The sequence below is a fragment of the Phascolarctos cinereus genome, unplaced genomic scaffold (genome assembly GCF_003287225.1).
Source record: "Phascolarctos cinereus isolate Bilbo 61053 unplaced genomic scaffold, phaCin_HiC Scaffold_3;HRSCAF=262, whole genome shotgun sequence".
NCBI classification, from domain to species: domain Eukaryota; kingdom Metazoa; phylum Chordata; class Mammalia; order Diprotodontia; family Phascolarctidae; genus Phascolarctos; species Phascolarctos cinereus.
In genome coordinates this window covers 231,511,137-231,533,373 of record NW_027555736.1, presented here as the reverse complement: position 1 = coordinate 231,533,373, position 22,237 = coordinate 231,511,137, and the positions used below count along the sequence as shown (strand labels likewise).

Sequence of the window (22,237 nt, the reverse complement as noted above, 5' to 3'; positions counted from 1 at the left end):
TGTACTCAAAAAGCAGCTCTTGTTACTATTCTATATCTGATTACTATATTTGATTATGTTAACACATAATTGTGTTAACAGATAATGGAGGATGGGATGGGGGTGTGGGGGGAGAATTTTTCACAAAGACAGGAGTCTGTGAAATGAAATGTAATTCTCAGGTTCTGAAGATATGCTTTATTCCAGTAACTTCAGAAGCTCAATGTGCTATGCCTTGTTATTGAAGCCATCTGTCGCTCTCCGCTCTCTCTCCCCCACCCCCATTTTTATCCCTTTTTAATATGAAAAAAACCTTAGATTGTACAGATCTGCAGTTCTCCTTTTCACTGAGTTTAATCACATATGTTTTGATACTGTTGTGATGGCAACTATACATGTGAAGCTGATCCCTTGTTCAGCATTATTTTTGTAGCTTCTGGGGGGTATGTTCAGGCTTTGAGCAAAGTTGCTGGCAGACCAGTCAGTCACTTTTGTGCCACACAAGCGTAGTTCCTACATATACAAAGTCAAGGCAGAGTGGAAGTAAGGAAAGGAATATGGAGCACATATCTTGAAACTAAGAAAGATCATGATGAGATTCCTCATGTTATTCGTCACGTTTATTCTTTCACATAAATTGAGATTTGGTCTTTCTTCCTTGTGTCCCTTTTAATTCAATGCCATAGCTTTACTTGACACATCAGACCTTAAAGTTAATGCTGATGAATGATATTGGTAATCTGTTCATTTCTTTAGTAAACTGCATTTTCATGCACCTTTTAGAAATTTATCCTAATATCTATAAGAAAAAGCATTCTTCACTACAGTTTGAGAGGATGTATACAAGTGAAATCTTTTCTTCATTCCAAAACTCAAGGTTTTCTTTGGGCTTGCCGCTTAAGAGAGTTGTTGAGACCTCTGAGAGATATTTTGTTCGTGGCATACAAGCAGTCACCTGTCATACCCAAAGGGAACACAGGGACTTAAAAAGTAGAAGTAATAATAGGAAGGGTTCAGAAGTAATAGCTACATAATGAAATATATTTTTCCCTCTTATGTACTTAGGTATAGCCATAGTCAGTTGTGGGCCCAGTTTTGCAAGAACGACATTCTCTAACAACCCATGTTTCACTAATTCTTAGTATCTAGGAGACTTTCCTATTGGCCTTACCTTTCTCCGTGTGTGAATATGTGCTGCTGAGAAAGAAATCAGAGGGCCGTACACGCCCCTTGCCAGTCTTCCCAGCAGAGAGAAGGTGTTCATCCTCGCTTGGCTGGATCCATCCGTAGGGTAGGGTTTTTGGGGGGGTAACAGTTTTTAGGCCAATCGTCTTTCCAAGATGGTTCAGAGCACTAAAGAGAGGAGATTGCGAAATGCCTGAATCCTTAAGGAGCAGTTCTGTATTATTTGTACCATTGTATGGCAAAAGAGAATACTGATAAACAAGTGATCTTTTACCTTTGGAACCCCACTTTAATACCAACTTGGAGTTCAAAAGGAAGCCAATGTTTGAAGTAAACTAGTTGCTATGTGTCTTTTCTGTTGTGCCTAGCTTACAGTTATAGAGGACCTCAGGATTTCAATTCTTTTGTCCTCGAGCAGCATGAATATACAGGTAAAATATTTCCAAAGTACCATGGTAAGTAATATGTAACTGCATCCATGCCTGTCCAGGTAATGTAGTTCAAGCTAGGTTAGCCAAATGTCACAGTTAATTTCATAAATCCAACCCATATGTTCTAAATATTCCCCAAACTAAAAGTGGATTACAAACTTTGCCCTGTTGCTCATGGCCTTTTTCTTTTTTCTTTTTTTTTTTAATTTCTTTTTTTTTTTTCTTTTTTGGTTTGGTGGTACTTGGCTATGCTACTGTGTCTGATGTGACACACTGTCACCAGCTGCAAGCTTTATCCATCAACCACTCAGTTTCTGACATGCTGTCTATCACGTCAACTCTCAGTAAGCTTCATTGCTGAAGTTCCAAGTTGGCTGATCAATGAACTGAGAGGTGCAATGCCAAGCCGTCTTCATTCGTTACCCGTGTTCTTGCCTTTATCTCATGCTGGTACCTAATATCATATGTTACATTCCAGAGCCAACGTGCCACCTCCCGGCTGTATCAAAGGTGTTGCCGTCTTTCCGAGAGAGTCCTAGTGGGAGATTAATGAGGCAGGATCCAGTGGTTCACTTATCACCAAACAAACAAGGGCATGTAAGTTAACTTAAGAAGCAACGAAAGTCCTTGAAAGGTTTTACTTCCTGGCCAGGGATATCTTAATGTAATTCAGAGACTTACTACCTTTCAGAAATGTTATTACAGAATCAGCTCAAGGTAGGATTTCTTTGTTGGGATGTAAAAGAGGCATCAGAGCAGGCCTCTGTTACCTTTTCAAGATTCTAAAGCCCGAGTGAAGTCTAACAGTAAATGTATTCATGGAAATATATTCCAGCCAGTTGAATAGTTGATTTAGGCTCTGGTGTTTAAATAAACAAAGAATCTGTGGGAATGTTGATTACTCTACAGTTAAATATTCATCATGAATTCGTATATTTAAAGTTGTTAATTCCTGAAGTTTTAGCTTATGAGATTTGCGAAGATGCCTACTATTTAAAAAAAAATATTCCAGTTATATTCCTACTCCCATAGGTCTTAGAACAAGATACATTTTCATATTTTAGTGGGAACTCAGCCCACGTTGTTAGCAATCAACATCTGTGAAATACCCGACGTATTTTGGAAAGTTCTTTAAGAAGGATAGTCGCTTCTTCATTATTTGAATGTGAGTTCTGTCTGAGTAGTTCATCTCTCAAAGCCAGCTTATAAACTTTGTACAGTGGAAAGAGCTCTGAATTTGGAGTCAGAAGGCTTGTGTTCAAATCCTAGCTTTACCATTGTCAGAGCTACTGAAAGGAGAAGCAGTTACCAGTTATTTACGTTTTAGTCTGAATTGATTTTAGTTTCTTTTCATAAAAGCACATCACCCTGGAGGAAAAATATGTATTAGTGATACGTATGGTGATTTAAATCCCCACCAATTCTCTCCAGGAGATAGACCTGTCCTTTAATGAGAATGTTTAAACAAAGTTGAAATGCCTTCCCCATGACATCAACCAAGTGAAGAATGTATTGTGTCCTCTTTAAACAAATATAATGTATGCATGTTTCCTTCTCTCCCCAGCCTACTTTTCATCTCCACCAAAAAGCAGAAACCTATCTTAATTGAAACACTTTTAATTGCATGTGTGTTTTGAATCTCATTTTTTCTTTCTCCTTTTCTCTAGATAATGAATTAAATGATTTTCTATGGATTCTAGAAAATGCCCCTTTTAAACAACATAGCCATTGCCTAGGACATGCTTCTATGAGTAAAAATCATCAAATGGGAAGGTGTCACTCCCAGGAAAGTGCTTCCTAAATATGGGGGAGTTGGGGGATGATGGAAAGTGAAATTTATTTGGGAGTCAGTCTTACATCTGTTCTGTTCTTCAGGTTACTATGAGTAATCAGGCCTTCTGGAATAATGAATTCTTCCAAATGACAAGTCCTTTAGAAATGGCATCCCCTTTCTATTTTTAAGATTCAATGAGGTGCTTAAGACTTTTTAAAGACACGCTTTCTTTTTATGTGAACTTTTAACAAGTAAGGGAAAATGTTCTTAAAAAGACACGCACACACACCATATTTTGTCATGGGTTTTAAATAGCTGGAATTGTGGAGGTCTTTTGAGGTACCATCTCTCCAGCTTTGATTTGCCGGTGTCCTTGATCCATCAAGATCGCCTTGATCCATCGAGAATTTATAAAATAGACTTCCAATAGTGCCTTGTTCCTTTACCTGTATTTTCCTTGTAGACGTGAAGTAAAAACACGACTTTGTCTTTTCAGTCTGATAGTCATTATTCAAGCCACTCCAGCAGCAATACTCTCTCCAGCAACGCGTCGAGTGCTCATAGTGACGAGAAGTGGTACGAAGGCGATCGCACGGAGTCGGAGCTCAATAGCTACAACTATCTTCAAGGCACCTCCGCGGATAGCGGCATAGATACCACGTCATACGGCCCCAGCCATGGCAGCACAGCGTCTCTGGGGGCTGCTACATCATCCCCACGTTCGGGACCGGGAAAGGAAAAGGTGGCACCGCTGTGGCATAGCTCCAGTGAAGTTGTCTCCATGGCAGATAGGACCTTAGAAAAAGACAGCCATGGAGTGGACCGGAAGACAGAGTCATCACTGAGCCTGGATATCCATAGCAAGAGCCAGCCCACCTCTAATCCTTTAACAAGGGAGAACAGTACTTTTAGTATTAATGATGCTGCGTCTCACACAAGGTAACAGTCCTCTCCAGATACCATTTCATTTCCAGTCCTCCATCTAGCATCTCCTTCTTCTGTCCCACAGTCTACCGAATATTCAAAAAAGTCAAAGGAAGCCACCTACTTTATTCAGCTCAACAGAGTACTAAAAGAAGCATTCAGTGTAGTAAAGTGCATTTAATGCCTTGTTGATCGTAAAATACTTGAGAGGTAGTCCTATAATCGTAATACGTTTTAAAACTGGAGGCTTTTTAACATCTATCCTTTTAAAAATTGTGTTTAAATTATATATATATTTTTTTCTTTCCTAATGCGCTCATTATTTCAAGCTACTGGGCACTTTTAAAGAATCACAGAAAAAAGGCAATAATTTTGCATATCGTTTGATAGTAGATAACGCAAAATAGAATAATCTCTTACTTGGAAACCTTTTCAGGGAAAAAACTCCACCAAGTTTTAAAGGGAAGTGGTGATGTTATACAAAATGATTTCATGGTAGTTTTTTCAGCTTCAAAGATGGAGGAGGGATCCAACAGGACAGATTAAGTAATTTAGAGGGGGTGTGTGTGTGTCTATGTCTGTGTCTGTGTGTAACTCCACATACACATGAAAGGCAGCATGTTGTAATGGATAGAGAGACACAGCCTCAACCAGGAAAACTTGGATTCAAATCTCCCCTCAGACACAGAATGGCTGTGTAGCTCTGGACAAGTCACTTGCCCTCTCAGTGTCTCTAGGCATTGAGGTTATGAATTCTAGAATCTAAGATTATAAATCCCAGAAGAGAGTTTCATCCCTGAGGGTTCCCCACACTAATGAAATCATAGATCTAGACAGGGGGGAAAAAAACCACCAACAAAAAATACGAAACAACTCAGTATAAATGTCCATATACACACTTCTCAGAGTAAAAAAGTCTACATTCCCTAATAAAATTGTGGAGTGCTCAGCTGGGCAAAATGGGTGTCACTTTTCTTGTCCTCCTTTGGCTTTCATCCAGAAACCAAAGATTAAGACTTTGTCCATTATTTTAAGTTATCCATTCTGTAAGTCTCTTTGTAAAACTGTTCAGCTCAGTTATGGTTTCTCTTTTTCACTTTTCACTTTACTTAAAGGGGAAAAAAAGCTGATAGTTTTTGTTTTCACATCAATTCCATTTCCCACTTAATACATAAATTTCCGTCTTTTCATCCCCTCCCAGAGAGCCTTCCTTTATAATAAAGTGGAAGAAAGGAATAGAATTCTCCAAAACTAACATCAGAAAATTGAAGTGCATTATTACACACCCATGGTTCCCTCAATCTTCAGAGAAGCAAGGGACCCACCCTGTACTTTCATTCTATAGTCAAGTTCTTTTCTCAACTCTCATGTCATCTTCTATCCTCACAAAGAGAAAAAGCTTACTAAGTGAGACCTAGTCATGTTCTGTCTGGTGTTAAGTGAAAGCTATCGGTACCCTTTCCTTCACTAGTTCACTAGACTCACCAGGTAAGTCTAATCATTTGCTTTTCATTTGGACCAGTACAGAAGTAATTGTTTCCTCTGTCTTCTCAGTAGAATCATAGATTTAGAAGTGGAAGGGGCCTTAGCAATAGGTTTCTAGATCTGTGGCTGGAAGGGACTTCAGAGACCGTCTGGTGTGACTCACTCATTTTCCAAATGAGGACATTTAAGGCACAGGCAGTAGGTGTCAGAGGTGGAGTGTAAACCAGATCTTCTTCCAAATCTTGAAGTCTTTCCAACGTACCTGGTAGAAGCCATGATTAATAGAGGCATCATGAAGGCATCCTGATCCTTTAGAAGGAGAAAAAACAACTGATAGCATCACAACTTGAGCATCAGTTTGGCTTTCCCAGCCTTCATACTGATCCTAAATTGTATACAGTCATAGAACATATTTACAAATTAGGTTATTTTCTCTGTAGTTCAGAAGGTTATTCCCATCCTCTATTTCTTTGGTTTTCTCTTAAATTCTTTGTCTTAAAGCACTGCACTTTATTTTTTTTTTCAAGAATTATGTTACATTTTGGAGATAGGGCTCTGTTCCAGATTTTCAGGACTTTATCATAATTTAATTCCATAATGTGTGATAAATTGAGAAGCAGAGTAGCATAGTGAGTAATGGTCTGGCCTTGACACCTATAGGCTATGTGACGTGGGCAAGGCATTTAACTTCTCATTGCCCCAGGCAGTTCTTTGTGACCATAAGTTACATAGCAGGTGCCCATCTGCATTGGTAGAAGAAATGCCTTATGAGATCATGGCTTCAGTCAAGGTTTGAATGAAATCAGCATATGATGAGGCTGAATACAGCTACCTCTTTGTACCCGAAACACAACATCAGGATTGGGCCATTCAGTGTTGAATGAATTGCTTCTATAAACCTGCTCCAGGATATATCCCATTGAAAAGAAATACCTTGACTTTTATTTTGATTGGATGCCTGGATGGTGCTAAATTCACCATATGTTATCTAACATTCTGCTTTATATTAGCTGTATAGAGATAAGTTTTAAAGTTTGAAGTACCTTTTAACGCATTAAAAATGAAAATGTTTTGAAGAATAAAGATTATGTAAGTCTTTAGGGCACAAGGGGGACAATGGCAAGGCCTGCTCCCTCACCCCCCGACATCCTAACTGATGTGTTGAATAACATTAGTTTTAGGACTTTGATAACTTAAATGCTTTGTGATTTGGGTGGGTTGGTATAAGGAAAAAGATCTGTAGAATGAGAGATTTAACAGCTATTCTCCTCTGCTAGAAGAAAAGAACTTGGTAACCAAATGAACATTGCAGGAAGAGCTAAAATCACTGTAAATTAGAGTGTTTGTGTCCTCAGAAGACAGGAACAATAATTAACGTGGAGATCACTTGACAATGCGTGAAAGAGCTTGTACCTGAGAATCGGTGACAAAAAGTAAATTATAGTGATTAAATTCTGCAGCAGTATTTCTGGCTGGGCTCTGTTCCTTTCCGCTATCCCTATTGATGATACTGCAGGTTTCTTATGGCATCCCATGAGAACTGCATTAAAGTAGGTTGGTAATTACATAGTATTTGTTATTTCTGAGTGTCATTAAGAGAAGCCGTAAGCACTAATAACCTCCAAGAATTATTTTTTTTAAGTCAGCCTATTAATTCTCATAAACTTTTTTAGCTAGATAAAAATCATGTTATTTGTGGGTGTTTGGTTTTGTTGGAGCTTTTTTTTTTTAAACCATTTTCAGTGAAATGTAGGACTCTAATACCCAATGGTATTATTCAACTTCAATTTCCTTGGCTATCTCATTTTTGGATTTTAATATATAAGTTCTTCAAAATGATGATTAATGGTCAGGGCAAAAGATCTCTAAAAGGTCTTTTCAGGTGTGACTCCTTTCTGTTATTCCTTGGTTAACTAGTCCTTCTTTGAGCCCTGACCTTGCCTGCAGCATGCTGCTTTTCTATGTTGACAAAAGGTTTTCACAATCACTATTAAATAACCCTAGTCCTGCTGAACAATGCCAAGGACTACCACCTGAGCAAACTGAGAAGCGTGCTCCCGTCCTCCCACTCCCCCTGCCCACCACTGTTGGGCACTGAATTGTACTGATCAAACATTATAACCTCTGGCTTGCCCTTTCTGTAGGGCAAAACCCTAGAAAAAGAATTAAGAAACTTTTTGCAGTCTTTCTCCAATCTATTGTCCCCTTAAGGTTTCTTGGACCCTGCTTATGTCCTTTACTTTCAGGTCAACTGAACAATTTTTTTTTTGATTGAACTTTTTTTTTGGGGGGTGGTCTGCTGCTGCCCTTAGTGCTGACAGTAAGCATTACCTCCACGATACTTCCACCTTTCTCATTAGCCTGAACTCTAAATTCCAGAGGCGGTTCTACAATGTTCTACCACCAGTCTTCCTAATCTTGATAGGATCTCGTTGTGTACTATTGTATTTTCAAAATCATTGAATATATGTCTAGAGTAGTATAAAACTATTATGCATGTATATGTAATATATGGTGGGTGGGTGGGTGTGTGTGTGTATGTATTTGCAGCTGATCTTCATCATTAGACCAAGGTTTAGTGTTACAAGGTTAGTGCCTAACAACGTGAGAGACTGGCTGACATAGGGTATAAAACAAATTCTGTGGAAAAGAGCATTCACTTGAATTATCTGCACAATCATTTCCATAACTGTGTTTTTTCTGATTGACACGTTAATGTCCCTGTTCACAATTGATGGAGTGTGTATGTGGGGAAGAAGGGTAGATTTTTCTCCTTTGGTTGCAAAGACCAGTAGCCTGCCCCTCAAGCTGCTACCGATGAGTCCATAATACAAATACAGATACATACCTGTTCAGTTTAAAGCACATTTGCTGTAGCATTCAATCAGTCAAGAAGCATTTATTAGGTGTCTAGCAAGTGTTAGGGATACAAAGAGAAAAGTGCAATAATCCCTGCCTTCAAGGAGCTTACCAGGGAGTCAGCCATGATAGACAATATATGCATATATAGACATGTATGAAATAGGTACAAGATAATTGGAGGGAGGGGACAGAGGCACTAGTACCTGGGGGAATAGTAGCAGCCTAGGTGACACCATCATGGGGGGGGCAATTTTGAGGGAGACTGGGGCTAGCGATAGTGATGTCAAAAAAGAGAAAAGGGAATCATTGAAGCATTTTAAAAAACACAACAGAGTAGAAGAAGGTTCAGAGGAAGTCACAGGCAAACAAGACAGTTTTAAAACTAATCCTGTTGAATTTTGTGACTTGACTTTTGAAAAATGGCAAGTTGTCTGTAATAGAAACTTATAGTTTCATATACAATCCTGTTTTTTGCATATGGAAATGTTTATGTTAACTGATATGTATTAAGTATAGACTAACAAAAAATTAAATTACTTAAAGACAATTCTGTGAATGGAGGACAAACAGGGAAGATACATAGGAATTCACCTTGTACACCTCTGAGGAACAGTTGGAAGGCCAAGGGAGAATTATATAATAAGGCTAAAAAGAGTAGGTTAGGGCCAGATTGTAAAGGCTTTTAAATGCCACACTTAAGAAGTTATCTTTGATCGTAGAGGTAATAGAGAACTATTGAAGTTGATTGATGAGGGGAGTGACATGGTCAGAAAGGCCTGTGTTTTAAGGAAAATACTTTGGCGACTGTGTGGTGACTGAACAGAAGTGAGGAGAGACTTGAGGTAAGGAAACCAATTAGGAAGGTCATGGACCCCTTTGGCCATCTGGTGAAGGCTATCATGAAACCTCAGAATTATGTATTCTTTTCATTCATAATTTTTAAATGCTTAACTTAAGTTAAAGGTTATTGAAAATTAAAATGTAATTTTTTTTCATGTAAGTTCATGGATCCCCTGAAATCTACCTGCAAGTCATTGAATCTCAGGTTAAGAACCCCTGACAGGACAGGGTCCAGAACTGAGTCTTGGGGTAACACATACATTTAGGCCATGTGACATGGATAATGAGCTAGCCAAAGATAATGAGAAGAAGCAGAAAGACATACGAGAGGAGAACCAAGAGAAAATAGTGTCACAGAATCCCAGAGGAGAGGGTGTCAACAGTGGGGGAGGTCAAGAATGATTAAAGACCAGAAAAGCTTTTCAGATTTCCTCATTAAGAGGTCATTGGTAACCTGATAGAGATCAATTTCCAACTTCAAAGAAGATGGGAAGCAAGATTACAAAGGATTGAGGAATGTGAGAAGAAGTGGAAGTATCTAGGGTAGACAGCTTTTTCTAGGCGTTTTGGCTGAGAAAAGGGGGAAAGACATCTACAATAGATTTGGTAGCTCAACAGTGATTTTCTCAGAAATACATCCAACCAGTAATTTGTTCAACATTTCTTCCTTGCTTAGAATGTTAAATCTTCATCTGTACCAACTTTTTTCTATCCATTTCAGTGAAACTGCCTTATTTTTATTTTTAAAGGAGAAGAATCTATAATTTATTTCTGATTTTCAAGTATCTGGAAATATAAAATCCTTTTTAAAGCTTGCAATCAGACTTTTTTAAAGCTTTCAGTTGGGCAGGTATATTATTTTAAATTTTTATTAAAACTTTTGCTTCTCTTATGTAGAAGAAACATCCAAGATTTTAGTTATGTTAACATGTAATCACAGCTACAAATGATCCAGCCCCCAAACCTCTAGTTTCCTCAATTGTAGAATGAGGATAATAATAGCACCTACCTCAGGATTGTTGTGAGGATCGGATGAGGTTAACTTTTGTAAGACACTTAGTATATTGTCTGGCATGTGGTGGTGTTCATAAATTCCCTTCCTTCCTTCTCTTCTGCCGATGAGGTGGAGTTAAGTGATTGTTTTAGTGGACTTTCTAATTAATGTTGCCTAACTAAGTATAAATACAGTAAAAATACAGAATTACGCTGGTTAAGATCGCAAGTGGATATTTTTTAAAATGATCTCTCTTCAAATCACAAAATTAAACTCAGTTATTTCAGTCATTCAGCAAAATGTCAGTAATTGATTTTTTTTCCCAGTCCAGTTAATCCATCTGAATGAGTCACTGCTGAAGGCACCAAATTCTATAAGTGTCATGGAGTAAAGAGACTGGAAATGAGAACAGGGGTCACTTAATTCATTACATAGGATCAAACTTAAATAACATAAAGAGGAGAATTTATCCTAGTAGAGTTTTGGTTTTTTTTTTTAAACCTCTGAGGAATGAGACTCCATACTTTCCATGGTAATTAATTTCAGAGTTTAATTACTCACCATCAGGAAATATTCTTCCATTTCTAATTGAATTACTCCTGCAACAGTTTAGATGTTTTCCTTTTGTTTGATCTTCAGGTAAGAAAGTGAAGTCATTTTGTCTAGCTACCTGCTTCTAAGCACCTAAATTGCCCAAGTCAAAACCTGCAAAAAAAATTGTTTTGTTTTTGTTATTCTTTCTTTTTTTGTTTTTTAAAAAACGACTTCTAGGGAGGAATGTTTTATCACTTCCCTTAACACATAGCTTCTTCCAATATTTAATCAGTCTGAAATTCAAGAAGTTCTTTCTTACATTCTAGATTAAATATCTCCTGCTACAATTTGTTCATTTCTCTTTACATAGTCTTCTAAGTAGACAAATGGCATAAAACTCCCCATCATACTAATCATTAATACATTTGAAGAAAGCAATTACCTTTTAACTATCTCAAGTTTAGGCTGGCCTCCCACCATTCTTCTGATTTTCCATTCCTGTAACCCTACTTTTTTTGCTTGTGATCTTTGGGTTCTCCAGATTTCTTAAATGCTTTGTGTAAACCAGATTCGAGCATAGTATTTTAATGAGGTTCTTAACTATGTCAACATACTCAAAGTGTTCTTCCTATACTCCAGCTCTATCTTTTAAAAATAAGAGTTCATTGTTGATTTACGTTTAGCTTGTGCTCCCATTAATGACTCCTAGATTTTTTCCTGCTTTATATATACGTACTCAGGCTTCTCAAAACACATGGGGTGTTTTTCCTTAGCTTACTACCATGTACTTGTTAAGATCATACTGTTTTCAAGGATTTTTATCTCTACTTTGTTGCAATTACTCAAAATCTCCTTACAAACTGAGCATAACAGTTCAGCAGATATTTATTAAGTCCCTGCTCTGTTTGATGTATTTTGTTAGATCCTGGGGTTACAAAGATAAGAAAGGCTTCATCTGTGCCCTGAAAGGAACTTATTGATCTTGATCCCTTTAATAGATTTTTCTTTAACCTTTTAATCTCAGTGACTGTCCTCTAAACACTCTCACAAGTCTCTCTTAAATAGTGGCAGTCAGCCTTAGCCACAAAACTATGTTAAAAGGCCTATTTGTGCTAAACATATTGGGAATGTTACCTAATTAGCATCCTTTACATTCTCCATCACCTAGAGGATTATTTGGCTGTGCAACCATAATGAATCCTAAAGTCAGTTGTGTTATCCCAGCATTTAGCCTGTTCCTAAATTTTGCTATACCTTTGCACAGGTGACAAATTGTGAGTCTCCCCCTCCTATGAATATCGTAAAAATACGCAGTCTGTCTTAAACGTATCCCTCACGTGCCTAATCAAGAGATGATTCCCAAGTGTTTTCCTGCACTAATTAATGATAGCTGATGTTTACATAGAGCTTACTGTGTGTCAGGTACCATTCTAAGTGCTTTACAATTATTATCTCATGTGATCCTCACAACAATCCTTGGAGGTAGGTGCTATTATTATCCCCATTTTAAAAATGAAGAAACTGAGGCAAACAGAGGTTAAGTAACTTGCCCGGGGACACACTGGTAAGTGTCTGAGTAAGTATCTGAGGCTGGATTTGAACTTGGGTCTTGCAAGCTTTATCTACTGCACTTTATGCCCCAACATAAAACTAACATAAAGAAGAAAGAAATACTGGAAAATCTATTTTGATTTTTGTTTATAATCCTGTTTGTAAATCTTATTGGCCTAGAGGCCAAGGAAGACCTGGGTTCAGGTTGCATCTCTAATGCATGCTAGTTTGTGTGACTCTGGGCAAGTCACTGACCCTCTCAGTGTCCTAGGCTGTTCTTGAAAAAGATGTCATACTCCATCTCACCCAGGAATTCCATATACCATTGAAATTACATGTTCAGTTCTCATCCCTATTTATTGTTCATTTTAAAGGTATACTTTTGGCTGCATAGCTATTTGTAAAGGGTGTGTATTGGCATTATATGTTTTGCATTTCACATTTTGAGCCACTTTCAACCAACAATTTCATGTATTAAAAACCTCTATTCAAGGATAAATATCTCCCTTATATAATTACATTTGATAATAAACATGAGAAGACAAGTTTAAACAGTACAGATTTGTTCCTTCTTTTCTACTGTGAACTTGAGTGAGACTTTATCCTCACCTCAGTTTATGAATTAACCTAAATGATGGAAGATTCTTTAACATTTTTGTTATTCTTCCTTATTGTAACCATTACTCAATGTTCAGGCCTCATGCAGATATATTGGTAATAGCTAATGAATGATTCATTAATTATTAGTTAGGCAGCAGGTGGCTCAGTGGAGCATTGGGCCTAGAGTCAGGAAGACCTGATTTCAAATCTGGCCTCAGACATTTAATACCCTGGGCAAGTCACTTAACTTCTGTTTGCCTCCGTTTCCCCATTTGAAAATGGGAATAGTAATAGCATCTATCACTCAGGGTTGTGGAAAGATCAAGTGAGATACTATTTCTAAAAAGCCCTTAGCACAATGACATTTTCCTTTCCTTCCCCTTACTAGAGTTACAGGTTTGGGTCTAAATGTGTGATTTCATCAATTTAAGGAACCCCCACTATGAAAACTTCTACTGATGGAGGTCAGCAATGTTATCTGGCAATTTATAAGCTTAATAAGTTGCCTGGGGCACTTAAAGGTTAGATGACATGGCCATGGTCACACATTCTAATGTGACATAAATGGTACTTGAACTAGACTGACCAACTCATTTATATACCCTAACACAGGAGTAGGGGACTTCAGTTTAATTTTTTCTGGATCTCAGGGCAAGTATCTGTACTTGTATATAAAATATTTGATGAATTATAACGCCTTGTATTAAATGTAAGCTGCTATCATTGTTGCAGAGGTGTAAAATTACTTTAAAACAACCCCAGAGGACACAAGATGATTTGTTCCATTAACATCTGTGTGTATGTATATCTGTGTCTATCTTCACAAATTACTGTGCGTTTCTATTTTACTTTGTATATCTCTGTTTTTCTCTCTTAATAACTATGATTCATTCTGTATCATTTTCCCTTTGTATAAGGTCTGTGTGTCTTCTCTGTCCCTCCTGGGGTCTCTTTCCTCTCCCCCGCCTCTCCCTTTCAGTGTATCTCTCTTCTCTGCATGACATTTTCTGTTGTCATCTTTCTCTGCTTCTTCCGCCTTTCGCATTTCGTCTCCCCTGAAATTTTTTTTTAACTTTAACTAGCTCTCATGTAGACTTGATTTTTCTAGGTGTTTTAATTATTTATTGAACAGAATCTTATGTTCTCTGTTCTTATTTTAAAAGCAAATCAATGAGGCATAGATATCATCTTGTACAAAAGTCAACTTATTTCTTTTTTATGTAGCCCTCAGTTGACTATTTTCCATGTGCTTGATGAGAGGGAAAAATGAAAGAAGGATCATATTAGGAGGGGAAAGCTAGGTTTGGCCAGTTGCTTTTGAAGAGACTCTGAAGCAGGCTAAATGACAGGGATGGAAATTCACTTTTCTTTTTGTTTGTCTTGATCTTCATCCAAGTGCTTTATCTTTTGCCAACTTTTAGCCCAATTACTTCTTTGCAATTACAAGAATGAAGGAAGCTTTGTCATCTTCACAGTCTGCAGACAGCACGTGGGCTTTGTTTATTATTGTGAAGACTTTTTGTTGTCAAAATTAATCTTGGTAAAGTTTGAATTAATATGGCTAACTGTCCTTTAAAAAAAACCATCTTTTCTAGTTCTATTTCTTCTCTTTAGCCTCTCCTGAATCTTTTCATGGGGCCATTAGTTGACTTGAGTTTTTCCTTCTCTACCTTAATTGACTCACCATACTAGTGGAAATGATAAACATGCAGTGGGAGAGGAGAATAGCAAAGTACATGGGCAATCTAAATATAGATTTTGACTCCTTAAACATCTTGAAAGTTAGAATTAATTTAAGCTGTCTTTGGTTTTTTCCTTAAGCTAGTAATGTCAATAGGATTCTGTATTGTGAAAAAAAAATGTCCAGAGGGACATTGCCTAGGGCAAGGTTCTCTGCAATCCTTCAAAATTCTGTATGAAAGGAACCTCCTCTTCCTCAATAAGTACTTATTAAGGGCCTGTTATATGCCAGGCACTGTGCTAAGTGCTAGTGATACAAAGAAAGGCAGTAGACAGCCCCTGCTGTCAAGGAGCTCACAGTCTAAAGGGGGACCATAAGCAAATGACTACAAGCAAACTGTATACAACAGAGGTGCCCAGAACTCTGGGATCCCTTGATGCAGAGGCAGCACTCTTGAGAGCCCTGAACCAGATTAAACTGTAAATGAGTATTTGACAAAATGAAGAAAACATAATAAAAATACAGTGGAACATAGATAAAGTTAATCTGTGGTTTTCTGAATCAGTAATACTCTGCTGACAAGGGTCCTTATGTGTGGTTTAGTGGTCCCTGTTTCTATTTGAGTTAGACACCACATTCTAGGAAATAATTAAGGAAGGGAAGGCATTAAGAGGTATTGTTAAAGACTTGTAGAAGGTGGGATTAGTGAATTGGAAGTCTCATTAGTTTTTAAATACTATTTGAGTCTTGTCTTTTCATTCGAATACCACATGCCTGGAACCTAGTAGGTACAAATAGCGAGAAGGTATTTTGGCCCATTCTCTTTGGGTAGCTCATAAGTTCAAAGATTTAGAACTATAAAAGGACTTTTAAAGCTCATCTGGTGTGACAGATGAGGAATCTGAGGCCCAGAGAATGCTTTGCTTGAGGACAATGCTTTGCCTGAGGAATTTAACTAGAGTCCTAAGACTCCCTGGCCACCATATTGTTTACCGTCAGAATACCTAAAGCACTTTGAGTTCAATTTTCCTGGGATAGATTCTTCAGACTAAGAAAGAAGTGAAGGAAAAATGTTACATGTAGCAAACAAGTCACTCCTTGGAATTGAGCGCCGCAGTGTTTTAACCCAGAAGCAAAAGTATTCCTGATAAGCAACCTTCATATGAGAATATAGAGGACAAGTTGAATTCACTTTAAATGTCAGCATAAAGGGAACACACAATATCCCCGCCCTATGATTCCTTTTCCCTGTTTCATCTCATCCATGATCGTCATAGACATGGATACTCGTCCCTAAAAACTCCAAACTATCGCCTGTCCTTCCAGGCTAGACTATAATGAACTTCAATAACTGACTTTTTAAGAAAGTTTCTTTGACATTCTCATATATTTTTTGTTTTAGTTAAAATGCAGAGGGGGACCCAGGTTACCACTTGTTTCAATGGACATTTAAATTACAGGCAGTAATGAACAAATAGGCCAGTAACTGACCTCCTTTAGAAGTGTATAAATTGTTTATCTTCTTAGGATTACAACCCTCAGCCATGGCAGGCTTTTTCCAGTAGCGATAATTTTAACGTTGTATTCCCAGTGTCAGAATGTGGCTTTAGTAAATAATTATACAAGATGCATACATGCAAACTTAAGTCAAGTTTTGTCTTTGTTACGCTTCTCTCCCAGTACCATGAGCTCACGACACTCTGCCAGTCCAGTTGTTTTCACCAGTGCCAGAAGTTCACCCAAAGAAGAGCTTCATTCTGCCACTTCCCCGCAACTTGCACCTTCTTTCTCCTCCTCCTCTTCCTCCTCTTCTGGTCCTAGGACTTTCTACCCTCGGCAGGGTGCTACTAGCAAGTACCTGATTGGATGGAAAAAACCTGAAGGGACAATAAACTCTGTGGGGTTTATGGATACAAGAAAGTAAGAGCATTTTTTGCTTTCTATTGCTTGGTTGTTCGTTTTAAACATGAAGACGAGAAAATCCAGAGCTGCTGCTTTAGAGAACACAACATAAAAGGGGGAGGGGGGTGGCAAGGAAGAATGTGCATACTTATTATTTGTGTACATACTGATCGTGTCATCATTTCACTGATCCTCTTCCTTGACTGAGCAATGACATAGAGTGGCATTAGGATTTGAGTGTCAGATCTCCCAAGATAAGAAAACACACTTCAGAACAGCTGGCCAACTGGTGTACCTTTTGAGCACTTGGGACCACTCTGATGTTCTTGCAGATAGATGTTAAGTGCCCAGTTCTCAGCTGAGGGTAGCAACTGTACATGTAGCTGAACACCAAAGAGAATACCTCAGAGGGAATCCCTGAACACACACACACGCACGCATGCAGCCATGTGTAGATTTTAGTACTTTTCACACAATAGAAATTGAAAGATATATTGAATCATTTGTTTTTGTTTACATAGAAAACATTTGGGGTGGATAACCAGCATTTTTTTTATGGGTCTGGTGTCATTTTTTTATTCAATTTCCACTCTTATATTGACTTATTAAAGTGATTATCCCTTTATTATTTAAAAAGTTAATTATTTAAACATGATTTCATTCCTTTAACAGGTGTTTATTAAATAAGATCTACTGTAATTACACAAAATTCATTTCCCTCCTCTACAACCTTCTCCCCTGGTTTAGGGTACTACACTCAGTGTTATTGATTTTAGTTTCTGCTATCTCTGTTTCTTTTAAGACGTCACCAGAGTGATGGCAATGAAATAGCCCACACCAGGTTGCGTGCCTCTGCCAGGGACCTCCGGGCATCTCCAAAGCAAGCATCTAAGTCAACAATCGAGGAGGATCTGAAAAAACTAATCGACTTTGAAAGCCCAACTCCCGAGTCACAGAAAAATTTTAAGGTATGTGAAAGGAGTTTTCTCAAGAAATGTGTAATTTGTCAATCAACAAGCTTTTATTAAGAACTTTAAGGCAGTCTGTACTCTCAAAGAGCTTATATCCTAATGGGGAGACATAATTGTGTACAAAATAAATACAGGGTAATTTTGGGGGGGGAGGTTAGGAGAAGGGCACAAGCAAGAGGGAAGACCAGGAAAGTCTTCATGTACAAGGTGGTACTTGAATCTAGTTTTGAAGGAAACAATCAAAAAAAAGACTTTTTTAAGGACTTACTATGTTACATTGCTAGAAATAAAAAAACAGAAGAGGGTGAGGGCAGGACAGAGACACCATTCTGCTCTCTGGGAATTCATGTTCTAATATAAATAACTGTATGTGTACATGGAAGGGAATCTCAGAGGGAAGGTGCTGGCAGGAGATGGAGCCTGTAAAGGGCAGGGCAGGAAAGGCCTCTTGCAAAAGGTGGGATTTGAGCTGAATCTTGAAGGAAGCTGTGGTAGCTAAAAAGTGGAGATGAGGAGAGGACAGCATTTCAGGCATGGACGTCAGGAGGTTGTGTGTGAGGAGCAGCAGGCAGCCCTGTATTGTGGGATAATAGAGTGCGTGAAAAGGAATAAAGCATAGGAGTGATAAAAACCTAGGAAGGGACCCAGCTGTGATGGGCTTTCAGTGCCAGACAGAAGATTGTATTTGATCTGGGAGGTAACAGGGAACCACTGAAGCTTATGGAGCAGGGCTTATTGAAGGCAGGATTACAATGGCACACAGGGCCTTTAGGAATTGGGGAAGGGGGGGGAACAAATTAGACAGTTACTGCAGCAGTCCAGGTTAAGTAATGAGGGCCTGAGCCAGAATTGTGTCTGTGTGAATTCAGGTTGGGGTAGAGGGGGCATATATAACCCACAGTTTGTGAGTGTGACCTGGGTGAAGATCCAGCAAAGGAGACTGAGGAGGAGTAATCATAAAGGTAGGAGGAAAGCCAGGAAAGAACAGTCATGAGAATCTAGAGAGCATCCAGGAGAAGCTGGTAATCGACAGTGTCAAAGATTGCAGAGAGCTCATAGAGGATGAGGATTCAGGAAAGCCTGTTGGATTTGCCAATTAAGAGGTAATTGTCAGCTTAGAAAGGAGAAGTTTCATTTAATCGATAAGGTCAGAAGCTAGACTGCAGAGGGTTTAGAGGACAGGGAAAGGTGAGGAAATGTAGGCACCTAGTGTAGAGAGACAATTTCTCTTAGATTTTAGCCAAGAAAGAGAGGACCCATGTAGGACAAGAGCTTGTCCCATATGGTCATCGATCAAGAAAGCCAGCCTGTATGGTTGGATTAAGAGATCAAGAGGGGCTGTTCAGTTTGGGGGAGACATGGATATGTTTGTAGGCTTCTGGGAAGGAACCAGTAGAAGCTAAGAATTCTAAAAGGAAGAGATGAGGTGAAAGTACATTGGAGACATAGGGGACAGCCATTGTTAAGGACATGGCGATAGAAGATGGAATGTCTTGTGAGAATCAGCAAGAAGTTAAACTGTTGATTAAACAGTAGAGTGTAAGAAGGGGGATAATGTACTTTCAGATTGGAAAGGTAGGTTAGTAGTAAGTTGTGAAGGGCTTTTAAAGTTTAACCAAGAAATTTATCATTTATCCTAGGGGCAGTAAGAAACCATCGGAGTTTATTGAGTAGGGAAGGCACGTAGTTAGACCTGAACATTACGAAAATCACTCTGGCGACTTTGTGGATAATAGGCTATAGAGACTTGAAGCAGGGAGACCAATTAGGAGGTGAGAGGTGATGAGGGACTGACTAGTGCTGGCTGTATGTGTAAGTGGAGAGAAGGCGAGAGTCACTGGAGATAGAACAACATTTGGCAGTTGGTTAGATGTGAAAGTGAGCTATAAGGTGAAGCATGGATTGACTGTTGGTCTGATGATCTTCATATCACTCTTTCAGAATACTGGAAGCTTCTGTCAATTTTTTTTTTACTTGATCCTGCCTTATAACACTGGAATAATCTTTGATACTCTTTATCTCCTTGATTTCCCCCAAATCAGGTCATCATCAAATCCTTCTTATGTTTTCTGAACTTTAAAAAACAAATTGATAAAGAATCATATTGTAAAAGACAGGTTGGTTTTGGTCAGTTACTTTGGAAGGTTTCCTAAAAGAGACTGAATTACAATGACTCCTTAAGTAATTTATCCTGATTTAATCAAAATTCATTTTTCCTTTTGTATAGAAACATACGTGAATGGGTTTTGTCCTTGTTTCTTCATTAGATTAAAAGGTCTCGAGATCATGAATAGTGTCTTCTGAACTTTTATGCTCTCCCCATAGTATGTAGCATACAATATTCTTCCTAAAATGACTACTTAACAAACATTTAATGACTTGAATGAGTGCATATGCAGCATGCTTATCAGACATGCTAGCTAGGATCAAGTGAGAAAATGTCCATGATGAATGCCTGTAAGAATTGTGGGGGAGATATTTATTACGCTTTAGGCATAGAAATAAATAAAAAGTTATTAGGCAATTTCGGTTTGTCCTTATTGCTGTTAAATATTAAGTTTCTTATAAAATATCTGGGTTTTTTTGTTTTGTTTGTTTAATCTAATGTAATCTTAGGAGTGTTGAGAGAAGCATGATATCCAGAAGGAGGGAGGTGATAGTCCCTATGTCAGATCATATCTATAATATTATGCTTAGTATTGGATGCCACATTTTAAGAAGGATGTTGACAAGCTGGATATTATTCAGAGGATGTCCATGATGGTGGATTGACCAGAGTCCAAGATATGCCAAAGATCAGTTGTAGGAAATGGGGATGTTTAACCTGGATAAAAACTTGGGTGCTGGGTTAAGCAAGGGCAAGGAGGCAAGGAAAAGTCCTAATTGTCTTTGAGTATTTGAAAGGTTATTGTATGGAAGAAGAGGAATTCTGTCCTTTTTTCCAACAGGTATAACTAGGAATCAAGGATAGAGGCTTCAAAGAGCCAAATTTAAGTTCAGTGCTTTAAAAAAAATTCCTAAGAACTGAATCTATTGAAAATTGGAACAATCTGTCTTGGAGAAGTAGTGGGCTCCCATGACCCTAAAGTTCTTTGAACTGAGGCTGGGTGACCACTTGTCAAACAGGTTGTAAAGAGAATCCCTCTTCAGCCATAGGTTTTATCTAGATTGCTCCCAAAGTCTCTTCCAACTCTGAGTCTGTGATTCTGCAATTCTATCTATACTATTGGCTGACAAATATCATTTTGCTCAGATCCCTCCTCTAACAACAACAAAAGAAATCTTCATGGTCATACATATTTTCCCCTCAATTCTAACACAGACTTTCTACGATGACTGCTCTCCCTAAGATGAGAACTGTGGTTTTATCAGCTGGATAGTTAGATGCTGTGTTTTGGCTGATAGAAAAGGAAATAAACCTAATAATATTAATTCACACTTATGTGACGCTTGAAGATTTAAGAAATCACTTTTCCCCACAAAGTCTATGAAATAAGTAATACAAATATTATCTCTAGTTTGCTGATGAATAAACTGAGATCTAAATAGCTTATAGTCACACACAGCTAATAAGCCTAGTGACCACCTACCCTGAAATTTTTCAGTACACTTTATTTCTTACTCTAGAGCAAAGGTTATTAACCTTTGTTGTGTCCTGGACCCCTTTGACAGGTGAAGCCTGTGAGCCCTTTTAAAGAACTTCTAGTATTGGTTGAAAATAAAAATTACAGTATTCCCTTAACTGTCATTGATACTCCCAGTCTTGATTAAAATAGAAGGGGAATTACTGTAGTCACAATATATGCCTTTAATATCTCCCTAATCCTATTGGGGGGGGTTGCTTTTTTTTTTAAGCCAAAAACTGAAATTCCATTCCCTAAACTTCATCAGTATTTCCATAGAATAAATGCTGTTATAAGATTTGACCAGAATCTGTTTTAAGATTTTATCAGAAATAATTTATTGTTATAAACATTTACATAATCACTTTTTAGATGTATGCTTTCTTGATTTCCATGATTTCTGTTTTATAAGCCAGCCCTTAACAGTTCAGACTCATCACCCAGGGTACAAATGGTTTCCCTGGCAACCTTTGCAAAAGCAAGTGCTTGCAACTCCTTACTGTGTTTGTCAAAACCCAAAGAGGCTTATTAAAAAATTTAAATGCCATATTCCAAATAATAAATTATTTCATATCTTTTCTTGGAGGTTGGAGGAAAATGAAATTTATTCTGGCAGGAACTTCTACTGCGATTTCTAATTTAAAAGTATTGGGGAGATGAGGGGGTTAAGTTTATGGGTTTTGATTTCTTGGAAAGTTTCATCAGTATAGCAGCATCACCTTGAACAAACTCCTGGCAGCTGGCAGAGAATTGATGCTATTGTAGCATCCAAGCTCTGCTGGGCTAGATGTCTAGTTGTCTATATGAAAAATGGAGGATGGAAGAAGTCCTAAGAAAAACAGTTATGGCCAGCTTTGGTTAAGTGAGGTAGCATAGCTGTAGAATGCTGAAAAACACCCAG

General features: G+C 38.1%; 1 protein-coding gene across 1 annotated transcript in view; it reads left to right on the top strand.

Moving 5' to 3' along the window:
* Positions 1–22,237, top strand: part of SIPA1L1 (signal induced proliferation associated 1 like 1) — a 356,976-nt gene that overhangs the window by 316,656 nt on the left and 18,083 nt on the right. The window contains 5 exon segments of the mRNA XM_020986377.2: positions 1,533–1,595; positions 2,074–2,192; positions 3,866–4,308; positions 16,521–16,760; positions 17,545–17,710. Of these exon segments, the coding sequence (XP_020842036.1) occupies positions 1,533–1,595; positions 2,074–2,192; positions 3,866–4,308; positions 16,521–16,760; positions 17,545–17,710 (1,031 nt within the window).